Consider the following 20,046-nt stretch of genomic DNA (forward strand, 5'->3'; position numbering starts at 1 on the left):
ATCCAATCAAAAAGCTCATTTTTATGCTTCCACTTTATTTAATGCAACATGTATACTATTTTGAATATTTCTCTTTATTTGCATTTTATAATTTTAACCTGCCAATTAAATTTGCTGAGTTTATGTTCATGAGGCCGATTATGCTTAGCCATTTTAAAAGTTTTTGATAGCTTGGTTCATTGAAAATGTTGGTAACCACACAACATCTCTGGTACATAGGGGGCATTTATGAACAGTATTAAACATGTTCATCACACTTAAAAAAGCAAGCATGATCAACATCTAAGACACCACCGTCTGAGGGCCTTTGAACCCACCGCATTAAAAGAGCACACAAAGGCATTCAATACCAGCACAAACTGAATAAAATAATATCTTCGCCACATTATAACGATGCACACAAGTACTTGTATTTTTTTTATAATTTGGTACTTATTTTGAAAAGAGGTTGTGACAGTGTAGGTGTGAAAGGGAGATAGGTTGTGAGAGATCAGGTATTTTTAAGGGAGAGGTTGTAAGAGAGGGAATGGGAAAGATGGTGACAATGAGAGGAGGTGACCATGGTGGTTAGCCGATGATGAATTTAGGAAGTTGAGAGTATTGGCTGCAAGCTTTTATAGACGTAAAACAAGCTAGATAGGTTATATACTAGGCAACTGGTGTCATAGCTAACATGTACGGTGAGTGATAGAGTGACAACTGCATCTAGAGCTGATGATGAGTCAATAGCTCCAAGATTGTTGCCAAACAACTGGAGTTGGGTTGTAGGTTTGCTAATGAGCATGGATTTTGGCAATAGACATAGGTGTCAGTGATTTTTAGGTGTCAGTGATTTTTAGTTCTCAAAAACTACACTTTTCCATTCACAGACTGTTAATCCCATTGATGCCTTCCTTAGCAAGTTCCTATCGCACCTCCGTTGCTTCAATGTTGAAGACTTTAGGTGGGAGTTAAAGGAGAGTGAAATAGAAGGGTTTCAGTGGGTGGGTATGACTGGAAGAGAAGGTGAGCATGGGATGGTAAACGCCACAAAATCCGTCGGCCCTTTCTCCAGCAAGCTTTCATCATGACACGTTTCTTTGATGCGAGCAAGTTGTGAGAGAATATGAGCTCGTGTGGGCTCGTTCGTAGCAGGGAGAGTAGAGCAAAAGAGGGAGTTCTTTCTTTTTGCTTTTGTTGTGCGGTGATGGTGTATGGGCATGTACGATACACTAAATTTTTGTGATTTTGGTAGGGTACAATGAATTTGACAAAAACAAAATTATTTGCTTTTTTTTTCCTAGTTTTTAACTTTATTAATAAATTTTTTAAAAAAATGAAACTAAAATGTGCATCAATGTTCTCAGGCAATTCCTCATTTCTTGTAAATCGCAATTTTCTTGTAGTCATCTAGCATGAGAATAAATTTTACATTTCTCCTTTGTGAGATGGACAAGCCAATATATGTGTTAATCATAGCTAATTTCGCATTCCAGATGCATCAACATAATATTTTTCACGAACAAATGCCACTTGAGTGATTTTGAGTGCAATCGTGAAATTACGCTCTAAACTTGGGCAATGTTGTATTCAATTGAATATGGATGCTCCTTCATCTTCCCACACGAGAATGAATCGACGATCGTCATTTTGGGATTGAAAGTTTGGGATAGTACAATCTTCCCCATTTATAAAAATTTCTTCTCCAAAATTTACTCTTATCCTTAAATAAGATACGTATTACTATCTAACCGGATCTCTAAATTTCTCACAAATAATATTCATTAGTCATTCCTATGGTTCTTTCATTATGATCCATATTCCTAGATAATCATCATCTTTAATACCACTTTTGTCACGAATCGAGCCAAAAACTCAAATTAACGAGGTCGGATAGATGGTCGGACAGTTATTTAAATTTCATTCGCTTAAATTTCTAACAATAACTATTTCTAATATATTGAAATAACAGCTATAAACTCCAAATGCATTTTAAATTTTAATGAAAAATAGTACAATTATTTCAACAATTTTTTTCTCTCAAAGGACTACGTCTATATGATACAACTGTCTCATCTTTCACTCCTTTAAATTCTTTGGATAATACTCATATACATTTGCAATATTAGGAGTGAGTTATAATAACTTAGTGAACGTATCATACGTCTAAATTACAATAACATAATAAGATTTTGGAACAATATGCATGTTGGCTTTCATACATAAACTAAAATAATACCATTAAAATTAATTTTGGCAAGTGATCAGAGATTGTATTTTATGCATAGCTAATACTCATAGTGTGGCTTATCCTTTTCCATAACTAATACAACCTTCATAAGAATCTCAATCACAATGATAATCCAGTCAGTTTCCACCTATCCCCCATTCTTGTTGCAAGTCTCGATCACCCTCCCTCTCTATCTCGCATAGTCCTCCTCTGTCTTCCTATTTCTCAGGATTATACAGAGACAAAACATCTCATCTACTTCACACAACCAAACGATAGTCGATCCTTCATGTCTCTTTCATTCGCTCTCTCTTGAGACTTCTCAATCGACCCCTCACTTCGTCTTCTTAAGCACCAGGTAATGGGATCGACTAATCCTTCACCTTCTTCATGCAACTCAAAGCGACGGGATGAAATCCTTAATCTCCTCAACACCAAGTAGCAATGGAACTCTATCTCCTTAACACCAAGCGGCTATGGACACTCTTTCATCTTCCCATGCGAGAATGAACCAACAATCTCCAAATTTGGGATTGAAAGTTTGGGATATTATATATGTGTCTAATGTTTTTGGGTTATAGAATAATACGTTGTTTCTTTGTTTCTTACTCCTTTTTCCATGTTTTTCCAACTTCCCACGTAAGCCTAGCTGCAGTCAATTTCTCTATATTTTTTTCTGTTTGGGGAGTGTTCTCACGAAACTGAAGTTGGGCCTCTTAGTGTCCAATAACATTTTGGTGCTCTTGTTCTTCAACTCCACCTACTCACCTAAACTGTCGTGTTCACACCCACTGTTGTGTTCACACCCACAAATTCCGGTCATGATTTTGCCTACAACTTATTTTTACCATGGAAGATGGCACCTAAGATTTTACCAGGTTGTCAGATCATGTCATCAACAGACTCAATAATCTTGAAGATCAACTTGTCTAAACTACTATGAGCTACTGAGAAGCATGTCTCAAATTGCAAAAATTTGAATCCTGCCTAGATCAAATGGCCAGCAATACGGCAACAACAACATCATCCAATGGTTTTTCTGCTACGGCTCTGCAGTTCATTGCTATTGCGACATCACCTTGTATAATATTGCCTTAAGGAAATCAAGTTCTCTCTTTCGTGGTTTAATGTCATTGCTCAGCAAAATTGGATTCACATTGCCAATCAACGAATTTCATTGCTCAGCAAAATTGGATTTACAAGACTACTCTTAGCATTTCATATAGATGAAACTTTTTCAAGGGCATGTTTACTACACCTTAAATGTAACTCTGTAATATTAGAGTTGACCATCATGATAAATTCAGTGAAACTCTAACATCATAAGAATTTGAAGTGATACAAGTGTAATTCAACACTTCACAACAGATCTTTGCATCACCTATTCACAAAAGAAACTAAACAAAACATCACACGAAAAAAAAATACATAAGAGAATCAAGATATGAAGGCATTTACTTGTGAGAACATTGTGGCCCATGCAGCACCTGCAATGCCATAGCCACATATGGAACAAAGAATAACATCACCAAGACCATTCACAGCACTAGCAACTGTCAACGCTTTTAAGGGTCCCCACGAGTCTTTCATGCCTAAACTGCAAAAATAATTCAGGAAATTATGATACTTCAGTTGAAAAAATATAATAATTATGGCAACATGATATTAAACAAATGAGGAAATGGTGAAGAGAACAAATGAGATGAACTCTTCTCTTTCAGTCATTTAGTTCCCAATAATCAACCACCTATGTTATGAATCATAGGTGCATTTCATATAGGCACAAAACCCTCTCTTTGTCATAACCCGGCTTGAAGACTCGAATTAACAAGGCGGAAACATATGGTCGGTCAGATGGTTAATATATTTTCGTCAATAACATAAAAAAGTTAATATATACTAACACACAACATATAACCGAATAGCCGCTACAATACATTTTTCAATTTGAACATATAATAATTCAAGTTTGCATGTTACCATTTTTTCCTCTTCTTCTGTAGATGAACTCTTCTCTTTCAGTCATTTAGTTCATAGGAGATTTACCTAACATTTTAAATTTAATAATTTAAGTTTTGTACTAAACTCAGTGGATAATTATAGCTTATACTATAACAGTTAAACATACATAAGATAATCATGTTTTTTTGCCAAACTTTTCATTTAAAATATATAAAAACATGTAATATAAATGTAAATTTCAATCATATATCTTTCAATTAATTTATTTTTTTCATTTTATTTATTACAGGAGCACCATCTATATTTTATATCCATAAAAGTACAATCATTTCCATTTCTTTTTTCATTTAAGGTGTACAAGTACCTTGCATCCTCAGTCGATATCATAAGGGTTTGAAGTAATGTATTTGCATACATGTACATTTTCCTTCTATTTATACTTTCATTTGCATATTACGATTTATTTTATTCATTTCTTTTTTCATTACATAAATATTAATCTATATATTTATTTTTCACATATCTCTATATACATATACATTTATTAATATTACATTATCCATTAAATTGCTTATTATTCTTCAATTTAATGCATAATAAACATATAAACTAGAATCAGTATCCTTAGATAATATAATGTTCGATATTTGCAACGAAGAAACAAAAAGTAAAATTGCTATAAAACAAATATAATCACTCGCTTTACATATTATGGAATGTGGTTGTTTATTTAAGCTACTGGAATGTTATTGTTGGATTATTATTAATTTTTATTACTGCATTTAATTATTATTTTTAAATATTTGGATTTGTACTGATGCAATGCTTAATAACAGATAGCATGAGCTATTTTTTTGTTTATGATATAGGTTTCGAGCGGATTGGCGGTAAATTTCCATTGCAAATGTATCGTTATTTGCGACAAAAATACCAGTCTTAGGGTAACTAATGCTTCGACAATTTTTTCATGGATTTGCTAAATAGGATCTTTAGGGATTTTCTAGATTAGTTTGTCATTTTATTTATTGAAGATATTCGGGTATGCTCTGAGTATGAAGAGCAGTACGTAGTTCATCTAAGGAAAGTCTTAGAAATTGAGACAGCATCAACTTTATACTAAATTCTCTAAGTGTGCTTTTTGGTTAAAGAGTATCATATGTGTGGGACATGTGATTATTATTGTAGGTATATCTATTGATACCAAAAAATTCATGTAGTTTCTAATTGATCGAGGCCAATTACAGTATCTGAGGTATATAGTTTTTTGGTTATGGCCGATTATTATAATTTGTAAGAGGATTTTCTTAGATTTCTATACCTTTTAACCAAATTGAATCAGAAGTCAATAGCTTGGGTTAGAATCCTATGTGTGAGCATGTTGGCTTAAGAAAAATGGCGCTTCGACATGCTTAGAATTCCATGCGTATGAAAAAACTTTAAATTAAACATGAATAATTTCAGGGATTTTAGTCTCGTTTATCAAGGGATGGAGATAAACCCGATCAAGATCATATAATTTTGTCATCCCGGAAATGATGTAAGTTTCAATCTACCAATACTAGCAATCGTTGATCGTAAGTTTCAATCGTTGATCGTAGTGCCCAACGAATCTAATTAGTCATTGGTTCTCCTCTCAGGAATCCTGAGTAAAGTGAAGTGATTAGATGTAAGTTGTAGTTTTATTATGGTTCGAGATTTACATTTGTTAGAATACCCAATAATTGATTTAGTTTTGGGCTTACGACTTCATTTAGAAATTGCCCGGTTGTTTGAATTTCTTCAGGGCTTACGGCTTCATTTAAAAGTTATCGAGAGTTTGATTTAGGTTTTGGATAGGTATTACTGCTTTTATTGAAAGTAGCATGTTTATTTAAGTAGGTCTTATGACTTCTGTATTTAAAAATGGCATGGAGTTTGTTTAAAAAGTGGTTTTAACTACTTCTCTTAGAAGTAGCTCATATGTTCAAATTAGAAATGGGGCTTATGATTTCCATTGGAAGTAGCCCATAGGTTTAGTTTTAGAATAGGAGTTACGACTCCAGTTAGGGATTTGCCCATAGGATTGGTTTGGAATGGGTAAAGGAAGTTGTCCAGTTGTTAAGAAGTGGATCTTACTGATTTCATTGAAAGTAACCAAATTGTTTGAATTAGTTCGAGTCTTACGACTTTGTTTAGAAGTTACTCGAAGGTTTGAAATTGCTCGGGACTTACGGCTTCGATTAGAAGTTACCCGTAGGAATAAATTTAGATTTGGGGCTTACGGCTTCCATTAGAGTTTCCCGTACGTTTGATTTTAGGTTAAGGCTTACGGCTCAACTTAAGAGTTGCCCATTAGTTTAGTTTAAGGATTTGACACTTCTCTAGAAGTTTCCCCAAATAACAGGTCTTACAACTTCCCTTGGAAGTGGTCTGGCTATTTGGGTAAGTCTTATATCTTCTGCATTTAGAAGTGACCTAGTTGTTTTAGGTTTAGGGCTGGTGTACTTCAATAGAAATTTTTCCAAGCATGTGGGTCTTGCTGCTTCACTTAGAAAAAGCCCGAAGTTTGTTGAAAAAATATGGGTCTTACTACTTCACATAGAAGTAGCCCATATGTTTAAATTTGGAATGGGCTTACATCTTCCATTGTAAGTAGCCCGTTAGTTTAGTTTAAGGATGTCTCTCAGAAGTTTCCCTAAATAACATGTCTTACAGCTTTCCTGGGAAGACCGATTGTTTAGATAGAATGTACGGCTTCTACATTTAGAAGTGACCTGGTTACATGGTTTAAAATTGCGCAATAAGAGGCACGCCTCTGAGGTGCAATTTTGTCCCTTTAAGCCTCAAAGCCTACGCAATGAGTTCAGGATTTGAGGCGTACGCCTCAAGGCGCGCCTCGCCTCACGGTTGAGAAGTGTTCGCCTCTAAAAAATTTTTTTTTTTAAAAAAAAAAGCTAACCTAATATATATTTGTTCGTTTCGGACCCCCCAACCCGCATGGTCTTCCGTCATTTCCCGAAAACAGGTTTTCTCCATTCTTCGTCGAGCGACATTTTTCCCTCTTCGTTCGGCGTCGGCGTCTTTCCACATTGAGTTGCTCTTCGCTTATTGCTTGGAGTTAAATTCTACCGCGAGTTAGGTTGGAGTTATCTTCTACCGCAACCTTTTTCTCTCTTCGTTCGACGTCCGTTCCTTCCACATTGAGACCGTTAGGTATATGCTCGGTACCAGTCGATACAACAATGCAGGTCGAACCCCGCCAGGAAGCAGTGCCCCCTTGGACCCCGTGCAGACTGGTATATTGTTGTATTCATCATCTTTAGTAGTAGTTATTAGTATTAGTCTGCTTCTTCATAAGTGCATGCTTGTATAAGTTTTCTTAATATAAAATAAGTGAAGCATTATGTTTAAGGGTTTGATATATTATCCTAATATATTCTTCTCATAAAGGATGGTTAGAAGTAAGGATAAAGCTGCGTCAGGTCATAGAAAAGATCCAGCAAGGAAACATAGCACTCGGGCGGATGTAGGGGGAAGTGATAAAACATATATATATCTAAAATGCAATTACTGTGATAAAGTTGTGAAGGGAGGTGTGACTAGGATGAAAGATCACCTTTCAGGGTCTCACAAGAATGTTGCTCCATGTTCCAAAGTTCATGATACTATAAGGGAGGAGATAAAGTCATACATGAATAAGTCTACGACGTCAAAACATCTTGCACATAAGCTATTTGAGGATAGAGTTGATGTTGGCTCTTACTACGGGAGTGAGCGCAGTGTTAGGGATTCATCTTCTTCAATGAAGCTCATTTCATCTAAGGGTGCTAGAGGGCCTATGGATCATTATATGGTGGACACATCAGAGTATATGCCTCCTACTACAAAGAAGTTGGCCCTAGAAAATGCAAGAGATGCACGGAGAAGAGAGTGTAAGGATATAGGCAGATCCTTCTACGAAAATGCAATTTCATTTAATGTTGCAAGGTCACATGCCTATTACAACATGATTCGTTCAGTTGGAGCACTTGGGAGAGGGTTCAAACCTCCAACCATGTATGATTTGAGAACATGAATTCTGAAGGAGTTGGAAAGCACTAATAAAAGCATCGAAGAAATTAAGAGGACTTAGGTTCAAACAGAAGTAACAATTATGTAAGATGGGTGGTCTGATATTAAACATAGAAGTCTAATCAATATTCTTATTAATAATCCTAATGGTATTATATTTTTAAGATCAATTAAAGCATCTGACCAAGTCAAAGATGCTGAGTTCATATTTGGATTATTAGATAGCATTGTTAAGGAGGTTGAAGAACATTTGGTTGTACAAGTTATGACAGATAATGGAAATGCTTACAAGGATGCAGGTAATAAACTTATGGAGAAGAGGAAACATCTGTACTGGACTCCATGTGTTGTACATTGTATAAATCTGATTCTTGAGAAGCTTGGCGAGCTACCTCAACATAAGAATGCACTTACTAAAGCAAAAAAAATAATCAAGTTTATTTACAATCACTCTTGGGTTCTAGCTCTTATGAGAAAATTTTCAAAAAAAAAAATTCTAAGGCCAGCAGCAACAAAATTTGCCACCGCTTACTTGACCTTAGAGAGCATGTCGGATGCTAGACAACCTTTAGAGGCTATGTTCACATTTACACAGTTGTTGAGTTGTGCTTGGGTGAAAAGGATGAGGGAAAAGAGATTAGAAAGATTGTTTTAAATGATAGATTTTAGCAAAGTATCTTATATGCCATTATAACCACTAGACATTTGGTTCAAGTTTTAAGGATGATGGATGTTGAGAAGAAGCCTGCAATAGGTTTCAAATGCCTAGTGCAGATCTTGAATTTGATAAATGCCTATTATTAATATTATATATCTTTCTTTTATTATTTTTTATATATACAGAATTCATTCTACATACACACATACTCACGGTTTCAAATTAAGCCAGCGAGAGAAGCAGAGTGCTCGGGTTGAGTATCTAGGTCGGACTGATAAAGACGAGTGCATTGAGGTCGTCGTGCGTGCGGTGTGGGTCAAACGGAGGTTGGGTCTGACAGAGATGTTCGTGCATGGAGCTTGCTCACGGATTGCGACTTGTCTGATAATGAGAGTCACACACACAGGACGAGGGCTAGCATTGTACGGGATCGGAGGCGGCTAGAGGTGAGCCAGACGTCGTGCTATGGCTTCAAATTGGTTGGCGTATTTGTGCAAGTGTATGTGAGATTTCGCGTGAAGAAACTAGGGCGACAGTGTGGGCTATTGCGGGCAAGCTTGGAGGCGTGCATTGCGTGTGATTGAAGTGGAGGAGGCGTTCAGTTGAGCTGGTGTTCAAAGTGAGGAGGCTAAGCATATAAGAGGATAGGGATGTTGGTCAGATCAAACAGGGAGTGGAGATTGGGGCTTGCAAATAGAAGTATATTTTTAACTGAGAGGAGTCATTAGCGGGAACGGTTAAAGGCGAGCAGTTATATCATTTAGTGAAGTGGGTTGGAGCGTAGGATGAAGAGGCACGTGTGTTGCTTCGTAAAGCTATTCGAATCTTCCTTTTTTTTATTAAGTCAGCGGAGCAGCGTTTTCAGATATTAAAGGTTGCGTGATGATGGCTCCAATTCTGACAATTTATTCTTATACTAATTAATTTCAAGTACTCAGTAATGCTTCACAATATGAATTGTGTTGCATTCTGATGTAGCGAAAAAAGATTATAGCCTATGCTTCCCGACAATTAAAGTCACACGAGAAGAATTACCCTACAAATGACTTAGAGTTAGTAGCTATCAATATTTTCTCTGAAGATCTAGCGACACTACTTGTATGGGGTCAATGATGAGATTTTTATGGATCACCAGAATTTAAAGTATATTTTTACATAGAAAGATCTGAATCTAAGATTGAGGATGTGGCTTGAATTTATTAAGAATTACCATCTGACGATTCAGTATCGACTTGGTAAGGTAAATATAGTAACAGATGCTTTAAGTAAGAAATGTTATGGTTCGTCTTTTTCTCTGTTTGCTCTTATCAATTCCTTGATTCACAATATGGAGAAGCTGGAGTTAGAGATAGTGAGATCCGTGGACGCAAATTCAGGTACATTATTTCAGATGATAGCTCAGGTTACACTATGTAAGGGAGGATTCAAGAAGCCTAGAAGTTAGATATGAAGTATCTGAAGTTGATTGATCAGATCAAATCTAGTAAGAAATATGAACTGCGAGTTTCTGATTTTGGTGTTGTATTATCAATTGTGGGTCCCTACTATTAATGATCTAAAGATTGAGATTATGCATGAGGTATATTATACAGGCTATACAATTCATCCAGGAAGCTTCAAGATGTATGGTGATCTGAAAGGTATGTTCTGATGACCCTGATTGAAGAAAAATGTAGCAAATTTTATTTAGAAATATGAAGCTTGTCAGTTAGTGAAAGCAAAACATCAATAAACAAAGGGTCTTCAACAGTCATTGCTTATTCTAGAGTGGAAATGGGAGAAGATAATAATGATTTTTGCTATGGGTTTTCCAATATCTAGGCAAGGTCACGATGTCATCTAGGTTGTGATAGATCATCCAACAAAGTCTGTGCATTTCATTCCGATCAGACAAACTAATTTTATAGACAAGTAGGCTCATATATATATATATATATATATGTTTACCTCCAGGTTATGAAGAGATATTCATCAAGGTCAGAGTATGAGATTGCACTTCAATACCATTTTTCATCCACATACTAACAGATAGTCTGAAATTACTATTTAGATATTCAAAAACTTCTAAGATTATGTTCTAGATTTTGGTGAAAGCTGAGAAGATTACATTCAATTTATTAAGTTTACCTATAATAACAATTTTCTGACAAGTATAGATATGACCCCTTACGAACCTTTATAAGATTTAAAATGCAAGACTTTTTTTTTGACAAAGGTGAAAGAAAGGTAATTATTAGGGCTAGCTTTGACAAATAATGTTACAACAAAGATCCATCTAATCTGAGATATATTAACATCTGTGCTTGATAGACAGAAAAAGTATTATGATTTCAAAATATTATTCTGTGAAGTTTCTGATAGGTGATGTTGTGTATGATAAGATTAGCATGATGAAGGGTATCAATAGATTTGGGAGAATAAGTAAGATGAGTCCAAGTTATATTGGACCTTTTGAGGTTTTTGAAAGGATTGATAGTTCTTCTTATAGGTTATTGTTACCTGACCACATGTCTAACACACTGTGTATTTCAAGTGTCTTCTTTGAGTAAGTGGGTATTGGATTCTGGGAGTAAGTTATTTGCATATGAGGTCGAGCTACATCCAAATATGAACTACTAGGAGGAACCAGAAAAGATTCCACATATGATGTTAGGAAGTTATGGAATACGAAAATTTCCATCTTCAAGATGCAGTAGAAGCACATATCTAAAAGAGAAATCACTTGGGAGAAAGAATCTAAGATGAGACAGTTATATCCTGGTCTATTCTATTAATCTGAATTTTAAAATTACGAGGATGATATTTTCTAAGGATGGGAGAATTGTAATACCTATTGAATCAGAATAAGAATTTCACCTATTCTGACCCTATATGAAAAAAGTAAATTATTGAATTTTTGCATTTTAACCCATCTATATGTGTTTGTAATGTTTGTATACATGTGGAGGTTTGCATGTGTTATGAAGGCATAGAAGCTTGTGTGCATATTTGTGAAATCTAAAAATATTTTCCCTAAGGCGCCGCGGTAGGTGGCACCACGGTGCTGAGCTCTCTGGAATTTTACAAATTAATTCAATGCGACGGCACTGGGAAGTGGCGCAGTGACACTGTGTGCTTTTCATGGGAGCAATGTGGCACGCAAGCTTAAGCGCTGCGGCACTATCTTGAATTTTAAAAAAATTATAATTTCACTATTCAAACTCATTTCATCAAATCACAATAGTCGACTTCAGAGAGAGATAGAGAGAGAGAGAGAGAATTTCTAAAGAGAGCAAGTTTTGGGCCACTTTGGATCATTTTTTGATGACGACCCACTTCTCAAAGTTATTCGGCTCTAGGTATGTTGTATTTTATATATCTCAATTTTTAATAATTTGACAATTTGAAATTTTCTTGATTTAAAATATAAATTTCTACTGTTCAAACCAAGATAACTTTTAAACGGGAAAACTTTTACTGCAAAACTTTGACATCTTATAGAGAACATAGTTCTAGACATTTAGGTATTTTTTTGCACAATTTTCGCTTGGTATTTTGGAAATACTACTTTCAAAAATTGTAGGAAAATATTCTGCACTGAAAAATAGTACTGTAGAAAATTAAATCTCCTAAATATAGTTCCACATGATCTATAATAATTTGATAGAATTCTGAGTTAGTAAATTTTAGTGACACTATTGAGTCTGACTGCTAAAATGCTCCCCGTGAGGAAAATCTCTGAAATTCTATAAATAGCTCAATTTATGTTTAGCTATTTAACTATAAAATTATAATAATTTATATATTTAATTATCAGTCAGTGAGTAGCTATGATAATATAATATATAATATATATATATATATATAATATATATATATATATTGAGAGGTTTGATGGAAAAATATGGTGAGAATAAGGTCTACATATGATATTTATTGATTTAGGAGAAAGCAGATATTGATAAAGTCCAAAGAGAAAGTGATATATATATATATAAAGAAAATAAGTGAATCGATAAGGGCATTTCAAATGTTTGATTATAGATATTCCACTAAATGTGATGAGGAAAGAAAATAAAAAGAACAAAAATATGATTGATGTGGGCGATTAATTACCTTTCTATCATATATTTGTTTTACTTCTCTTTTATGATTTAATGCATTGATGATATGCATTTGACAAAGTTAATTGCTAATTTTCAATAAAGAAACGATCAAATGATTTCTTTCACCTATTCGCATAGCTATCCTCATATCGTGATAAATGTTAAATATAATATAAGATGAATTAAAGAAATATAATGAAAGAAAACATGTTAAAATAAAGGAGTTCACCCGTTTATAGTACTGATTGAGGATGTAATATGTCTACCAGTGTAAAATAAAAAATATATAGAAAAGAAAATGGTTGTCTTAATTAGTGCAAATTTTAGATGATATGATAAATTACTTTTATCTAAAATATTTAATGATTACTTGTGATCATTACATAGATGTTATTTCATTTATTGAGAGGTTTGATGGAGAAATATAGTGAGAATAAGGTCTACATATGATATTTATTGATTTAGAGAAAGCGTATGATAAAGTTCAAAGAGAAGTGCTATGGCGAGTTCTTGAAAAGAAAGAAGTTAATAACACCTATATTAAAATCATTAATGATATGTATGCAGGAGCTATTACTTGTGTGTGGTTTGACCAAGTATTTTCCTATTTCTGTTGGATTACATCAAGGATCAGCCTTAAGCCCATATCTTTTTGCTTTAGTCATAGATGTTCTCACTAAACATTTAAAAGAGGATGTACCTTGGTGTATGCTTTTTATTGATGATATTCTTCTTGTTGATAAGACTAGAGAGGGAGTTGAAGGTAAACTTGATTTATGGAGTACAACCTTAAAGTCTACAAGTTTTCGCTTGAGTATATCTAAAACTGAATATATGGTGTGTAATTTTAGTAGTAATAGACCTAGTGAGGGGATTGTGACTTTGGGCGATCAAGTCATTAATAAGAGTACATGTTTTAGATATCTTGGATATATTGTTTAGAGTGATGGTGAAATAGATGGGGATATTATTAGCAAAATTCAAGTTGGATGGTTGAAGTGGAGGAATGCGTCGCGCTTATTATGTTATAGAAAAGTCCCCCTCAAACATAAGGGAAAATTCTATAAGATGGTGGTGAGACCTGCAATGCTTTATGGTGCCGAATGTTGGCCATTAAAAGAGAAGCACAATTCTAAGCGTTGCAGAGATGAGGATGCTCAGGTGGATGAGTGGCTTTACCCTTAGAGATAGGATACGAAATGAGCATATATGTGAAAAGGTTGGAGTAGTAGCATCAATGGAAGATAAGAATAGAGAGAGTTGCCTTAGATGGTTTGGTCAGATAAAACAGCGGCCTTCCGATGACCCGGGTCTTAGAAAAAGTAAGAGGTATTAGAATTGACTTAATGTTAAGAAAGATAGAGGAGACCTAAAAATGAACTGGGTTAGAAAATATTAGAAATGATTCTTTCTTTATTGATTTAAACAAAGAATTGAACTTTTACACAGGGGCACAATGGAGAAAAAGGATTCATGCTAGCCGACCCCAGGTAGTGGGATGATAGAAGGCTTTATAGTTTGTTATGTTTTGTTCTTGTTTTTGTTGTAATTATAAAATCTGTAATTAGCCAAAAGTTTTTTATTTGCAAATGATGTATGCAAACGGGGGGGTCACACAAGTTGAATTTTTCTTGTATTTTCTTTGCTTGTGTCTTTCATCTTCTCCCCCTCTCCTTTTTATTGTTCATATTTCCTTTCATCTTCCATTTGTCCTTGTGGATGTTTGTTGGTTTCATTGAAGGCATTGGCTGGTTTTTCGGTTTGAGCTTAAGAAAGTTAAAACTTTAGTTGTGACAAGCTCGATTAAATCTAGTGGAGAGTAAGCTTCATTATGAGCTACATGGCTTGCTATATAATTTATGAAATTGGAGATACTAGATTCTGGGGTGGGTGGATTTTGCTCTTTCACATCCTTTGTGGAAATATAATTTCTTCAGACCTATTTTCTGCTCAATGGAATGTTCTCGTCACGCTGGCTGCTTTGGGGGTGATCTGCCTCTTCGGGCTGCTGTCTCTTTCCGCCTTGGCATTCCCTCTGTGACGCGAGCATAGATCTGGCCGCCTGGCTTCCCTGTGCTGATCCACGGTTGTATGCTTGTCCCTGCTGGTTCCGTGGCCTGGTTCTTTGGCTCTAACCTGGCGATTAGCAAATGTGCCTCTGGCTTTTCATTTCCTATCTTAAAAAAGGTTGGGAAATTTTGGCTGTTAAGTCCCCGCTCTTTGGCCTATATATTATGAGGTATTTTGTGAAGAAAATGGTTGGTGAATATTTGAGAGCAAGTGCTTACAAAAACCGAGGGTTTTCTTCTTTTGGAAAAGCTTGAGAGCTTTTTCCATTCTCCTTTCCCCTAGGAAAGCTTGCGAGCTTCCCTTTTCTTCTCGTCTTCTAACCTCCTTCTCTACGCAGTTTCCACTCCACCGTGTACCTTTTCTTCTAGTTTCCGTTGGCCGAAGGTTTGTTGGCGATTTTGGGTTGACTGTTTTAGAAAAGCTGTGGGCTGTTTTTTTTTGTTGGCTGTTGGCTGTTTGGTGAAGGTTACGTGGACGGTTGGTGGTATTGCTGGACAGAAGCTAAAAGGACATTGGATACCCCTGCATGTGGTGGACCCTGGTTTGCTATCTAAACCTTATTTTAAAATATTATTCCTAACAATCGGTAACATGTGAGGAGTCCTCTTGAAGGATGGTTCTGAGGAACGTTTTTTTTGTTAAAATATTGTTTTCATGGTTGGGTCTTCTAGTTGTTTTTGTTAGTTGGAAGTTTGTCTTTTTCTAAAGATAGTTGTTTCTTTCTTATTTTGTTCTTCAAAGTTACTCTTAATTTATAAAAAGTAAGAGTTTGTTTCTCGTTAATTGATTTCTCTTTGTGCCTTGCGTCTATTTTGTTTGCCATCAAATTGGTTATCAGAGCAAGTTTAGGAGTCCCCTAGGTTTGTTTTAGTTGGTCAAATTTGAGTCTTGGTGAGTTTTGTCAAAAGTTTTGTAGTCAAGTTTGTCAAAGTTTGTTAGTCAAGTCAAGTCAAGTTTGTGAGTCTAAGTCTAGGTTATTTTTTGTTGTGGCTTTGTTTTTAAGTCAAAAATGAAAAACAAAGAAGCCAATCATCGGGAGATGAGTTCTTTAAAAGTAGGGGAGTTTTGATATGGTTCAGGGGGGGTCAACACTAAGTTGGAATTTTTACTTGTATTTTCTGCCTTGGTCTTATTCTCTTCCCTCTCTCTTTATGTTATATGTCCTTTCTCCTTCCGATTTGTCCTTTGGATGGTTGTGTTGGTTCTTGAAAGGCATTTGGCTGTTTTTCGGTCTTGAGCTTAAGAAGTGTTAAATTTTAGTTTGTGACAAGCTCATTAAATCTAGTGGAGATGTACTCATATGAGGACTAATGGCTTGCTATAATTTATGAATGGAACTAGATTTGTGGCGTGATTTGCTCTTTCACATTCCTTTCGAAATATTAATTTCTTGAGCCTTTTTTCTGCTCTGGAAGTTCTCTCACGGCTGGCTGCTTTTGGGGCGTGAATCTGGCCTCTTCGGGTGCTGTCTTATTCCGCCTTGGCATTCCCTCCTGTTGACGAGCATATAATACTGCCGCTGCTTCCTGTGCTGATTCCACGTGTATCTGTTCCCTGGCCTGGTTCCGTTGCCTGTTCTTTGGCTTTCTTGGATTTAGACAAATGTGGCCTCTTGGCTTTCATTTCTACTCTAAAAAGTTTGGACATTTTTGGCTGTTAAGTTCCCCCTCTTGGCCGATATACTATGAGGTATTTTTTGTGAAAGAAATGGTTGGTGGGAATATCTGAGAAAGCTAAGTGCTTACAAAAACTGAGGGTTTTCTTCTTTGGAAAAGCTTGGAGTAGGCTTTGTCCATCTTCTCCTTCTCCCTAGGGAAAAGCTTGCGCAGCTTCTTCGCTCTTTCTTCTCGGTGCTTCTAAACCTCCTTTCTTCTCTACGCCAACGTTCCACCACAACCTGTATCTTTTCTTCTAGTTCCGTTGGCGAAGTTTGTTGGCTGATTTTGGTTGGCTGTTTTAGAAAAGCTGTGGGCTTGTTTTTTTTGTTGGCTCGCTTGGCTGTTTGGTGAGTTGTGACGGTTTTGTGGTATTTGCCTGGGAGAAGCTAAAAGGGACATTGGATACCCCTAGCCTGTGGTTGGACCTTTGGTTTGCATATCTAACCTTATTTTAAATTATTATTCCTACAATCGGTAATGTGAGAGTCCTCATTGAAGGATGTTCTGAGGATAGTTTTTTGTGTTAAAAATATGTTTTCTTGGTTGGTCTTGCTGTGTTTTGGTTAGTTGGAAGTTGTCTTTCTAAAGATAGTTGGTTTTCTTATCTATTTGTTCTCAAGGTTACGTACTTAATTTTATAAAAGTAGATTTGTTTCTCTAATTGATTTCCTTGTGCCTTGCTCTATTTTGTTTGCATCAGCAAACTAAACCTATTATAAAATTTTAATATTGCAAGAAAGTCTCCTCTAGATTGAAGGGAAGAGGCAAAAGGATTTGCCCACCAACGAAGAGAACCAACTGTGAATGGGTTTTTAATAATTGTATATAAAAGATTTGTAGTTTTTTATTTGAAAAGTATGAAATAAAATCATTTTAAATATGGTTTGATTATTAACAAAAAATGATGTGGTTTAGTGCCTCTTTACAAAATGATATACTATAAATGCCAAAGTGAGCATGGGTGAGCCGTGGAAAAAAGCTTTCATGATAAATGTGACAAGCTAGAGTGAGGTATGTTTCCTAATGATCCATTGTTGAGCTAGATAAATGTGACAAGCCTTCCTGATAAAACTCCAAATCCTAAATTCACTTGTGTGATTTAGATATAGTGCATCATTCTAATTACATTATGAAAACCTAATCCTAATTGTCCTGCATCAATAGTACTGTAATTGACTTGAATGCTATGTAGATTTGATGTCATCCCAAAGGAACCAAGTACTAAAATAAATTAATCATTAATAACTAGGTCCGTTATAATTTAAATAGAAAAATAGTTTGGCTCCAATTACATATTAAAAAGAGGGATTTAAATACATAACACAAATTCTTATATATTTACACATCTAAAACCTCAAAGTTTATGTTTACTTACATAATACTTAAATCCCTAAATCACATCAAAAATATCATTAATATTATCTTAAATTAAAATACACATTTTCATGCATATACTTTTATGTGATTTAGACACCAAAGTGTTATATAAATAAATACAAAGATTTAGTTGATAGACATATAAATACATCAAAATTATTTAGGCAATAAATCCCACAAATAAAAATAGTTAATTTGCCTCAAAAGATATGAAAATTGAGTTGCCAAAGCTAATCCTGAAATTTATAAAGAAATTTAGCACTGCATTCCAATTATTAGGGAATTAAGATTCCTAACTGATAAATCCGAAATAGTCTAGAATTTACCAACCAAAGGCCTACTAGACAAGAAAAATGCCATCATATCATAACAAAAATAAAACAGCATTGCATTCATGTTTAATTAATACTAAATAAATTAAAAGATGGACAAGTAAGAACATAATTACAAGTGAATACCTAGCACTTTGAGCAACCATTCCAACAAGAATTGCAGGCCACGCAAGCCCTCGTATCTAGCAAAAAAAAAAGCATTTAGGTGCTTAAAAAAAATTAATACCATATTCATGCAGAAAACACTACAAAAAGCACTCTTTGAGACTATTTATACCTTCAATGTATGGAAATTAGCGAGGTGTAGAGATTATCTAAGATACAAAAAATAATTTTGTTGTTGAGGTTGATTTTTCAATCAATTATAAGATAAAATAGTTCAAAAAAAATATGTAAATGTCACTTGTTTTGGATATTATGTAAAAACTAAATAAGTTTATGCAACAATAATTGCCCAAGAAAGGGCTGCATATACGGACCTGTATGTAAGAATTTGCGGCTGAAACTAAATGCACATTCCCAGATCCACTAAAAGCTGTTCATGAAGGAGAAACAGAACCATTACAGAAAACAAAAAAGACTCATTACTTTTTCCATAAGGAAAGATTTGATATACATGCAGGAAATCAAACAAGACAACCTCGATGCACAGGCCAAAAGAGAGATGAGATTTCAATCCCTCTTGCTCAATGTCATTGTGCCAGCCACGTACATGTATCTTTCAATCTAACAAACGAAATTTCTTATCTATTTTTATTATTACAAATCAGAATTTCTCTTTTTATAATAAATTTAAAAAAACAATTGAGCAAACAAATCAAAATGAGTAAAATTTTCAAAATAAATTATAAAAACAATATGATGTAGGACTAAATGCATCTGTTGATGTTTTGCCTTTTTGAAATTATACGCCTTTGAAAGAGCTAGAGCAATTAGTCAACTTTCTTGATTTAAACGGTGATTGAAAACAATAAAGCAATGATTTAGATCAAGCAATAGATTACACAACAAAGATTTAGAATACAAAAATAGCCAATCGAATCAGATTTTGTGTAATGTGGGCTTTCCACATAAATCCCTAAATTAACATTCAGAATAGTCACTATGTAAAATCCCTCACTCAACTCCTTGAAGATTGGTGAAAGCGGAGAAAGCTTACATAATCTTTATATCGCCATAATTGAGGATAAACTTAGAAGGGATAAGACTTGGAAGAGAATTCACCTTTGTCAAGATTCGGAAGAAAGTCATCACTGAACGGGAGGGTGTTGTTGGTCGATAGCAGTGGCGAGGAAGAAGAGGATTCTCTCTACGTAGTCTTCAACGGATTGGTTGTTCTCAAAGTCGATGTCGAAGAACGAATATCGGAGGATGTAAGTCAGCCCTTGATCGTCAAAAAAAAATCGTGGTCGTGTTCTAGATCAGCCATTAACACTGTCGTCACCAGGTCCCAAGTCCTGGATGAGAAAAGTGGAGGGTTGCATTAGGTAGTCGACAACCAGCGTAAAACTTCTCGAACAATTATGACATGAATCCTTTAAGAAATTGTGTTAATGTTAGGGCGTTCCCTGGAAGCGACGCGCTGTATGGCATGAATACAGTGACAAGTGTGCAAGGGCCGCTGAACCGGCGCCCGGGTGCAGTG

The 20,046-nt window shown here is 35.1% G+C and overlaps 1 protein-coding gene across 2 annotated transcripts in view; it reads right to left on the bottom strand.

Annotated features, from left to right (window-relative positions):
• The window catches only part of LOC110111917 (protein DETOXIFICATION 46, chloroplastic), a 132,741-nt gene that overhangs the window by 85,527 nt on the left and 27,168 nt on the right, over positions 1 to 20,046 (bottom strand). For both annotated transcript variants that reach the window (XM_028693153.1, XM_028693152.1), the window contains exons 4-6: positions 18,881 to 18,936; positions 18,528 to 18,583; positions 3,668 to 3,806 (exon numbers count right to left, since the gene is read on the bottom strand). In XM_028693153.1, coding sequence (XP_028548986.1) covers positions 3,668 to 3,806; positions 18,528 to 18,583; positions 18,881 to 18,936 — 251 coding nt within the window. The remainder of the gene's footprint in view (positions 1 to 3,667; positions 3,807 to 18,527; positions 18,584 to 18,880; positions 18,937 to 20,046) is intronic.

The sequence above is a fragment of the Dendrobium catenatum genome, unplaced genomic scaffold (assembly GCF_001605985.2).
Source record: "Dendrobium catenatum unplaced genomic scaffold, ASM160598v2 fragScaff_scaffold_231, whole genome shotgun sequence".
Taxonomy (NCBI): domain Eukaryota; kingdom Viridiplantae; phylum Streptophyta; class Magnoliopsida; order Asparagales; family Orchidaceae; genus Dendrobium; species Dendrobium catenatum.